This window comes from Trachemys scripta, chromosome 1, assembly GCF_013100865.1.
Source record: "Trachemys scripta elegans isolate TJP31775 chromosome 1, CAS_Tse_1.0, whole genome shotgun sequence".
NCBI lineage: Eukaryota > Metazoa > Chordata > Testudines > Emydidae > Trachemys > Trachemys scripta.
In genome coordinates, this window is record NC_048298.1 from 192696124 (window position 1) to 192706734 (window position 10611).

Here is a 10611-nt window from a genome sequence, read left to right on the forward strand (position 1 = left end):
CAACTCCAGAGCCAAAACGAAAGTGGGGCTAATAGTTACGGGTCCTTCCCACTGAACTGTGGAGTGTGCTGGCACATGCTAAATTCAGAGGGATTCCAAATGACAAGGCTGATGGACACTGTGGCAAGGACTCAGCACTCCTACCTAGTAATAGAAGATTTTGGTGAACTAGTGGTTTCCGCTACTGTCTATCCAATCACTCAGCTGTCTGACCATGATTGCGTATAGTTTAAATTAACTTGCAGATCTAAATAGTCTCTGCTGGCCTCCATAAGAAACCTGAGACACAAGGCTAAGGTCACCACTAGTCCACTAAAGATCAGCATTCAGCTTTCTACCATTCAGCATGCTCACCATGGAGGCTGAGGGAAAGAAGATGTTCGACATCGGCCACAAAGTTTGAGATTTAAAACATTTCTTTAGGCCCAGGTTAGCGACCACTTTCCAGTTTTCACTGCAGTGAAATGCCATGAAGAATCTGTGGAGAACACCCAACCATGCAGAGGTGGTGGTTCATCCTCAGGTTTATTAAATGAGAGGTTTCACTTTGATCTATTCCTTACCAGGAGTCCACAACAACCCCCCCAGACAAAAATGTAGGGATTTCTTCATTATAGACAGAGACATTTCAAATATCAGGTCATGATAGCTAGAGACCTATTAGACCAAGAGCAGGATAGTCCTGACAGGACAGCATTTTAAATCTGAAAGCTGTGTGGTATGTAATAGGACATTTCCGAACTCTTGCTGACCCTGCAGGAGATACTGGAGAATTAAGTGACAGAAGGCACACTTCTCATTTACTGTGTGTAAACAGTAAACAAGAAATAGAAACTTGACTTACAGGTTTGTTTAGGAGGGGGAGGGAAGGGAGGAAGATATTGATATCTGAACATACCCACAATCATCAACAACTGGTGCCTGGTCAAATCCCTTCTCTCGGAGGATTTCAATGGTCTTTTCACAGGTGACACCTGGAAGCACTGTCAGGGGAGCAGAGAGACTTAATTCCTGAACTTTGAGGTTCCACCACCTGTTGACAAAACACATAGGTTTTACAGCAACTCATCTGATCATTCTGAAATTGCCATGCCCTAAGATACCTTATAGGATTTCCCCTCACTACCAGCAGAAAGGCTCACTTGGGTCTTCAGGACTCAGTAAGGGAAATAATTACAACCGTGTCCCTTTTCCATCTTATTTGATTCCTATCCTTGCATGGCAGATGGCCAGCAGAAATTACGGATACCTCCAGTTGGTCATTTACATCTTGATTTACAAAAAAGGGAAAAGAACATTTTAATGTACTTGAAGCCATTTATTTAGTGAGACACTTAGATAGTTTGTGGAGCCATGTGCTCCTATCAGCATTACCCTCAGCCTCCATTTCATCCAACTGTCTGGTACAACCACGGTTTGCATCTTGGCTCAAAACTAAACATCTGTTATTTGTCATACATCATGTCAAGAGGCCCCAGCCAAGGTCAGAGCCCTACGGCACTGTACTTGCACATAATAAGAGACAGTCAGTCCCTGCCCCAAACTGCTAAAGATCTAAATAACTGTAAAAACTAAGCTCTTTGGAGCAGGGAGTGTCTCTTATTCTGTTAGTACAGCATGTAGTACAGCAGAGTCCAAATCCTACCTGGGGCTTCTGGGCATTACCACAATACCAATAAAAACATTAGAAGGTATTTTTCCAATTTGCTCACTCTGGGTCCAGTCAGCGTTCTCTGTACAGACTGTTAGCAAACTTTTCCCCTCCTGTTTGTGTAGGGGTCTTCCAGCATCAACAGGAGAGACAGGTAGGGATTTGTTTAAAGATGGAAAGAGGGACTGTAAAACCATAAAGACTAGCAGGGGCCTGAGGGCAGTTAAGTACCCCCCAAACTTCTTTTAACTGTTTTGATACTGACTAGATGTCAAGTTGACAATGTCCATTTCACTGTACTTGACAAAAGGATTATTATTTATGTTACTACAGTGCGTAGGAGTGCTAGTCATGGTCCAGGCCCCATTGTGCTAGGCGCTGCACAAACAACGAAAAAGACCGTTCCCTGTGCCCAAAAAGCATATATGCATCTCAACCTGCCTAATTAATAGTAGATGATGCCATAAACATCAATGAGGCATTAAAACATGAATAACTGGGCTGGGGGAAGAGTTTAAAAAGTTTTCATTCATTTAAGAATTGCAGTTGTCACCGAGGCAAAAGTATCAAATCTTTCTCAAAGTGAACAACTCAAAAGATTTCTACTGATTTAAGTAGGCTTCACCGTATCCCCAAATGTACAGAGAATCAATTCAAACAGACAAGGAAACATTGCAAGCTACAGAGAAATTTCAAGTGGCCCACCCCATTGCAACTTTCAAATGAACATGACTGCCTTACCAAGGTTTCTTAACGAGGTCATCATCTTCTTTCATGAACCCTTTCTGGGTCATCCATTTGTCATTCAAAAACTTGGACCTGGAAACCATCAAGAAAGCAAAGAAGTCATGAGCTCCCCCGCAGGTTACACTTGTGTTGGTAGTACATACAATGGCATATAGTTACATCCCCTATTGTACCCCCAGCACAGATAGCGGTATAATTACAAACACATAATAGCACTCAGCCAGTCTTTATGGCGAAGGGATATGTGGGTAGAATATTTATAAAAAGAAGAAAGGAAATGGCACAACCATATAATGAGACCGCTTGTAATGGAGGAGAAGTGCTGGAAGGTATTAAATTAAATACATTTACAGTTTTGTGCTCCCATGCTGCACAATGGGGAACTGTACAGTGTCGCAGAGTAAAGCTGTATTTTAAGTGTGGGGTCAGGTGAATTTAGCCACAGGAGTTAGAGCAAGTGTAACACTGTATTCCCCCCCACCCCCCGGCATAAGCTGTTACTACAATAGTATTCTCTTCAATTCATAGCACAAGGAAGAGAGTAGAGGACAACCATTCCTTGAAAAGTCCCAGAAGAGATCCCAATTAAAATGGTTAAAGAAATTCAGGACTCGAATTTTTCCAAAGTGACCAGTGACTTCTGGATGCCCAAACCTGAGATACCTTAAAGGGGCCTTATTTTCGCTGAGTTCCCACCTTCTGTAAACCAGGCTCCTGCCGGAGTCCTCAAGTTGGGAACCAAAAACCACTAGACACTGTGGAAAAGCTTGTCTAAACTCGGTATGAATGCCTCACCCTCCGTGAAGGCAGCAGGCACGAAGCAGAAAGAGAACGGGGCAATTTCTTACATGTAGTTCCTGACAGAGTCGGGCAAGATGACAACACAGCGCTGACCTTCTGTCAAATCCTTGGCAGCCTTCACAGCAATGGACATTGCACTGCCAGAGCTGCCACCTGTCAACACCCAGATCACACCGTCAAGACCACTGCACGTGGAAGCCACTTGTGAAACAGGAGGATAAGATCAGAGAAAGGTGGGTCGAGTTCAGGGGTGGAGAAAAGAACTCTGGAGCTCTAATCCCAACACTGACAAGGTTTCCCTTGGACAAGTTAAGTGATTTGCACAATGCCGCAATCTAATTCACAGGAAACTTTGGAGGATTAGTACCAGCTCTTACCACACAATAATCCTTCCTCTCTGATTAACATGCGTGCCAACGAAAAAGACTCCTCATCATTGCTCTTGTACCACTTGTCCACCACCTAAAAGAGTGCAGGGGAAAGGAGACAAAAGACATAGCTGATCATATCCCCCTTTCAGGAGATGCTGTTCAGCTGTTTCAAATTATAGACTTACAATTTTTGCGTTCACATCCCGCAACTGCTTTTTTTTTGCCTAACACACACTACTGTGGTATTAGTGATGTTCCCTATACTAGTAGAAAGTACTTTGTCTTTTAAATAAGGTGACTGTGGGAAAAGCTACAAGGAGAACTGGTCATTCTCCTCCCTTCCCAGCTGACTCGCCAGGAAAGTGAGTCCTACCTTGCACCTGATGTCATTGGACTAGAGATCAAGTTGTGGGCTGGGTTTTTTTTTGGTTTTATTTAAAGGGATTGTTCAGGGAAAAAGTTATCTGCACAGCATGTTTTCACACAGTATTATGAAAGAGCAAGAAAAATGTGTCCAGCTCAGATGTTCACATGGGGCTGCTTTACCTGCTGGGATACAGTGGGAAAAGGATTTCATTGTGCTTCCTAACCCCTCTAATCTCAAAGAAACACATTCTGTGTCCCTCACAGTAGCTGCCATGCTATTTCCAACTTCTTCCCCCCCTCCCCCCGCAGAGCGGAAGGCAAGGAGTGGTTAATTGAGGAGCTTGACTTACCGATCTGTCCAGCACTGTAGGGACAAAATCATATCCAATCCCCTCCACCTCGTATGTTGTCTTGTCAGTCTTATTCAGTTCTTCAGGCTCAGCAAGAATGGAGCCCTGGGGATCGACACCAATAATCTGGAGAAGGGGATTTCAGATTTGGCTACCGTTGCACTTGTTTTTTCAACACATAGCCATTAAATCCAAGTGTTATGTTAGGACTGTTACCTCGCAAAACTGTCATGCCGGCCATGCACATACAGGCCGTAGTCATTGAAATAAGTCTTTTTTTTTCCCAATCTGTCCTTTGGCAAGTTCCCTTCTGCAAACTGCCTTGTTGCTCCTACCCCTCAGCAACTCATCCTACTTGGTCAGGGTGTGAGACATTGTAGGGGAAAGGCACAGCTCATTCTACGAATATTTTGTTTAGCTAAATGGAAGGTGTTTGCCCTGATCCCACCCAGAAGTCAGATCTCTACCATTTTGTACCAGGAGCAAACAGAAAGTCTTAACTGTAGTGCCTTGTTACACTGAGAAAAGCTAGTATCCTATTTCCATCGGAAAATGGAAAGCGGCCACCGAGAGTCATAAGGTAACAGAGACAGGAACAATATGTGCCTATTGAGGGACACACAGATTTGCATGTCTTGGGACAAGTTTCATTTGGCCAGAAATTCAGTAATTCCAGAGAATTACCCCTTGTGAAGTCAGTGAAGGGAAAGTGCAAACATCTTTTGGATACAAACAGGTGCCCAGAATATACACAGTAGGGAGAACAACATTTTTCAATATGGGCCATATGGAATTTGTGGTTTGATTTTCAGGATCAAACTCTGACTTGGGTCACATGTGAAAAGAGAATGAGGTGGCTTCCTATGCTTTTTGTGAACAGCTCAAAACTACCACCCAGCTCAGAACAAGCAGATGTGTCCCAGGTAAGGATTAAAGTGCCCCAACAAAGATGAGAAAAATGGGACTTATTCCCACAAGGAACTTTGCAAGTCACTTAAGCTAGAAATAGTTACTAAGATGCTTTAGTTTGCCACTTACTTTGCAATCTGGGCATTTCTCTTTCAGCTTTCTTGCAATGCCAGTAATGGTGCCTCCTGTACCAGCTCCAGCCACCAGCATGTCTATTTTTCCTATTTTAAGTGCAAGGAATCAAATACCACCTTGAAAACATCCATTGGGATTATAGATAAAAATCTTATTGCAGACTAGGAATGCACAAGATGCATTTCTCTCTCCAATGAAAGCGCAGTTAATGTCAGAAAGGTGACAATGTAAAGTAGCCTTTTACCTCACAGCAAGAGTATTCAGAGACCTAACTTCAGCCCTTGTTCCCCCTTCTCCCCCTCGTTTAGTCCAACAGGGCCCAGCTTTGTGATAGCCTTTTGGGCACTCTGCAACCCCATGTTTTCAAGGCTTTGGAGAAGGGCTGAGGGGTGTACGTGTCGTATTTGCCATCTGTGGATTTGTTTTATGATGTTTGGTGGTAGATGTTGATCTGTCCTTATTCTAGCTCTTTTTGTGCATTAATAGAATAATCAGGACTTGGCCAACAATTATTTTATCTGATTGTCTTTAAATGATTTATTACCAGAAATAAAAGAGCACTTCACTAACTCCTGGGCACTTATATAAAAAGTGTTGCTTACAAATCAAAAACATCCCAAGAAATAGGGCTTGATTCTGATCTCACACAGGTGTAATTTCATTGACTGAAGCAATGACATCAGACTTACACCTCTGACAGCGAGATCAGAATAAGGCCCATTGACTTTACAAGATGGATTGAGAGTCAAGATGAGGTCTGAGATCAAAATGAGGCTTCAGTGATAGTAAAACCACCTTTGCGCTTGTAAACTGAGGAAGTCTGACATGGAAAGCATGCATAGACGAACAAAAACTCATTATATAACTGCACTTTACATGCAGGTCATCGTCACTGTCTAAATCCAATATAGGGCTTTGTTACTTTAAATACAGAAATCCCACTGAGAAGCTAAATATGAGGTTTTATGGCACAGACCAAGAAACCTGATGTGCAAGCTCCCTCTGCTGGCTCCAAACACAACTTACTGGTAAGTATGAATACAATTATGCCATGGTAAAATCATGCACAATTCCTGGCACTGACAGGAAAATAAATAATGTCATGCTCAGGTCATGGTAACCTTGTGGACCGCGTTGCTGCGCATTAACAGTCTGTTAGCTCATTTTGATTTAGTCCTCTTTGAAATGGGACTAGATCCAAGTGAACTACCGTACTGTTAATGCACAGCAAGTGGGTCCACATAAATGGCAAAATTCCTGGTTCGTGACAGTGGTGATCATTGACACAATCATATCCTTACGGAAAAGCTTGGTTCCTAGACTATGTGTACTCCTGAGGATACCATCAATTGAGGAATGTCTTGTGATAGGGTAAGTGGACCTTACACAGAGTTTTAGTATTAAATAATAATAAAAAAAAGGATCAATAAAAACTCACATGCTCAGTTTAGATTAAGAACTAAGAGTCGAGCCTTTTTAAAAACCACTTCCCATTCATGAATACTCAAACTCCCTAGCTCTTCAACTCCTCTGAGCTATGCAGACTTCTTTATCTAGGGGTCATCACTTTGCCTGGCCAGTCACAGTCATCGAAAGGTAAAAGCAAAAGGTTTTTTTATAAAAATATTTTTTAAAAATCCCACACTTCTAACTAGATGGGTCTCATTTGAATTACGTAAACTTTACATAAACTATCTCAGAGTCTCTGCAATTCTATACCCTTGATCTGCTTTCAACAGGGGGATGTGATTAAAACAAGAGCACTCCAGAGGTTAATTCAAAAAGAGTGCTAGCAGAAGAATTAGCATACCTTCACACTGCTGCAGGATCTCCTCTGCTGTAGTGTCATAGTGTGCCAAGGGGTTACTGGCGTTGCGGTACTAGATTGAAATACAATGGAAAACATATTGAACCATGGAAACAGCTCATCAAAATCAAATCCTGAGGAGCAGGTCAAAAAAAAAAAAAAAGACCAGTTTTGTTCAAGCCCCACAACACTACTATAGGCTCCCACCAGTTTCTAAATTGTTCAGCCATTTATCAATACTTTCTACCTTGGCCTGGAAGAGATTCCTGCAACTGCTCCAATTAAAGCAAGTGGTATTTTTGTGCTAAGGTCCCCAACATCCCTGAAAGCCAAGGGCAATCTGCCTGTGGGATTATCTTCTGTAGAAGTTTGAACTTTCTACAACTCCGATATGCAGAATTGCCAACCTAGCAGAGAACATTATCTTGGTCTTTCTGTAACCTATGCTAACATAGGGTGGTTCTTTCAGGGTGGATAAGAATAGATAATTTTAATATACATGCATATTTTTATTTAAAATCAGATTTAAATTAAATCTTTTTTTTTAAATAAACATTTGAAGTTATGGCAACTTATGTTAAGGCCTAAACTTACTATAATTATCAATATCACTTGAAATACATTAGAAATGTAATATTAAGCAGTATATGGTTGCTGCCAAAGTTTTAAAGAAAGTCAAACCACTGAACTAGTGGAAGTCACTTGGCAAGCACCAGAAACCAGAGTTTGAAGTGCTAAATCAGCTTTTGATAGCAGTAGCCTCTTCTGCAGGTACAAGAGTATTTTCTTCATTTCAGTTTATTCAACTAGTTCAGTTCATGACTAATTCATTTAAAGTTGAGAAACTGACTTGGAGCTGAAAAAGCAGAAATGTTTGTTTTCCTCTTCTGATCAATGAATAAAAACTAGGTGTGAGAAAACGAGATTTACTACTTCTAAAATCTTGAGGGATATGGTGACCAGAAACAATCAGTTCAATTCACTAACTACAGATACTTCCCTTGTTTAATAAATCAGTTAGTTGTAAATGCAAACCATAGTTTACAATTTTTTCTTATGTATCCAGCACATTTAAAGTAGTTTTATTTAACTAACAAAACAAATGCTATTTTGCACATTTTTAATTCAATTCCAATTTCCATCCAAATAGAGCTCAACACAAATCACAGGTAAAAGTTAATTTAGTAAATAAGAAATGCATCATTCCATAACATAATAAACAAAATGTAAAAATTAAGCATCTGCAAGTACGTTAAGTTATGCACAATTATAGTATATTGTCCTAGTTAGTAAAAAGACCACCCAAGTTTAGTGCAAAAGCTATATTTAATTGTAAAACAACATATTTTAATGGCCACCAACCAGTGAGAATCAATTTTTCTTTAGGAAAATAACCAAAAAGTACAACTACAAAACAAGATTCAAATTGAGGATTTAAATCAGTATTTCTGGTTTGATGATTTAAATCATGATTAAAATTGTTGATTTAAATTGCTTCAATTTGAAAAGCCAGTTCACCCTGGGCTTTTTGTGCCATTCTAGTGGCACAGCCACATTTAAACATTTGTGATCTGCTACTTTTGTTGAGCTACGGATCCTGGTAAGGCAACAGCAATTCACACTTTTAGATCCAGAGATCCCAGGTTCAATCTACACATACTCTCAATCCAGGGCTGCTGTTACTCTTATCTGTGGAGTGCAGGAAAAGGACATTACCAATATTTCTCTCTATCCCATATATGCACCTCAGTTGTTCAGGACCTTACCTGGTCTAGGATATGGGAATTGGGGATTTCATTTTTCAGTCGCCATGCTACTCCCACATGAGATTCAGGCGAGTCAAATCTGGCAGTAGTTGGGGTCCTCACAATCTCAGCGCCAAGAGCTCTCAGAACATCCACCTGAACCAAATAGAGTCAGTCAAAAATCTCCATAGGCACAGAGACCCTACTGGTATGTCAGAGGATGAAAAAAAGCCGACTATAAACTTTATATAAACAAGAGTGTGCATCTCTTCCATACCCACTGCTTAAAGTCTGTATCAATTCAATCCCCAGAAGCAAAGTGTTTCAGAACAGATGCCCCCAACAGGTTAAACGCTGTCCTCTCTGTCTCGTTTTTTTAAATGTCTAGTGGCCTGAAACGTATGATCATTGTTGTTTGCCTACAAGGACACACATTTGTCACTGGTTTGTAACCTGCATTTTCAGCTCAACCTAGTTGAAGATCCCCCCCACATCTAATCAGTTCTGCCAGTGGAATTACAGAGCTAAAATAATGCTTATCAACACGACCAAGCAACACTGTCCCATTCCCACAACACTCATGTTTTGAAAGCTACATGATGGATTTGACCTGAAAATGTAACATTCAATGGCAAATAAGAAAGGAGTATTTGGCTACAGTCCACTTGTCTGGAGTATGAATCTAGGACTCTCACATTTCTACATACCCTTTTTGTGTGTAGTGAGGTGTTACTCAGTGCAAAGTATTAAAAACATGTACACACCAGCTACCTTACAGACTAGTAAAGACACACCCAAGACTCCCAGTGCCATAGCCTAGAACCACCATTTTATTTCTAATGATTTGTACAGTGCCTTGCGCACTAGGACCCACTCTTGGTTGGCTCACAGACAGCACCATAATAAATATGTTAAAAATAAGTATTAAGTGCAGTGATTTCAACATATTATGCAGTAGACCTCCACTTAGATAGCAAAGTGGTAGAACCCTTACCATAGCCATCCCCTTATGCTTACAGTCATACCACGAGAAGTGTGATCGTTTGAAAAAGTCATTAGCTAAGGAGGTTTGGGTGTAGTCAGTGTTTAAGCAACAGGCCTCCAGGGCAGATCCAGGTGCTGCAGGATGTGGTGTGGGCAATTCAGCATGTAGCACTCTTCCTTTCACCTCAGAACTTTGCCCATGTGCCAGCAGAGTACCAGAGGGCACCTCTCCTGCTGGAGTCACTGTCTTTTCAGACGACATTGAAAACAGAGGTCCTAATCATTTGTGGTCATTAAAAATCTCATGTCGTTTTCGTCAAGAGTAGTGACGTTAGTTCCATGGCCTCGCTAAGTTCCACTTCAGTTTTGCCTTCTGCTACAGTTACTGTGGTTTTAGGTGGGCCAAAATTTTTTCTTCACTTGTTCTTGATTGTTGTAAAATATAGGAAATATAGGCAGATTTTAAGCTACTTACACCATCTCCAGCCCTCGAGTTGGCTGAATTAGAACAACGGGGAAAGCAGTTCTCATCTGTGAAGTTGGTTGGGCACTTTGGGATCTCTGTGTGAAAGGCACTATTTAAATATATCAGTTGTAATGTTCAGGTACCTCTTCCGGCTACGTGGTGGTTTTGTACCCCTAGGCCTGCCTGGGTGCAACAGCTGCAAAGATTTCACACACCCAAGACTTGGGAATGGAAAATTCTTAAAACAGCTGTGTCAATGCATAACCTGATGCCTCCACA

The 10611-nt window shown here is 41.2% G+C and overlaps 1 protein-coding gene across 1 annotated transcript in view; it reads right to left on the minus strand.

Moving 5' to 3' along the window:
• The window catches only part of LOC117868046 (cystathionine beta-synthase-like), a gene marked incomplete in the record, with an annotated part of 57166 nt that overhangs the window by 11277 nt on the left and 35278 nt on the right, over positions 1-10611 (minus strand). The window contains 8 exon segments of the mRNA XM_034753639.1: positions 899-1033; positions 2393-2470; positions 3247-3352; positions 3577-3661; positions 4287-4412; positions 5325-5416; positions 7141-7210; positions 8904-9038. Of these exon segments, the coding sequence (XP_034609530.1) occupies positions 899-1033; positions 2393-2470; positions 3247-3352; positions 3577-3661; positions 4287-4412; positions 5325-5416; positions 7141-7210; positions 8904-9038 (827 nt within the window).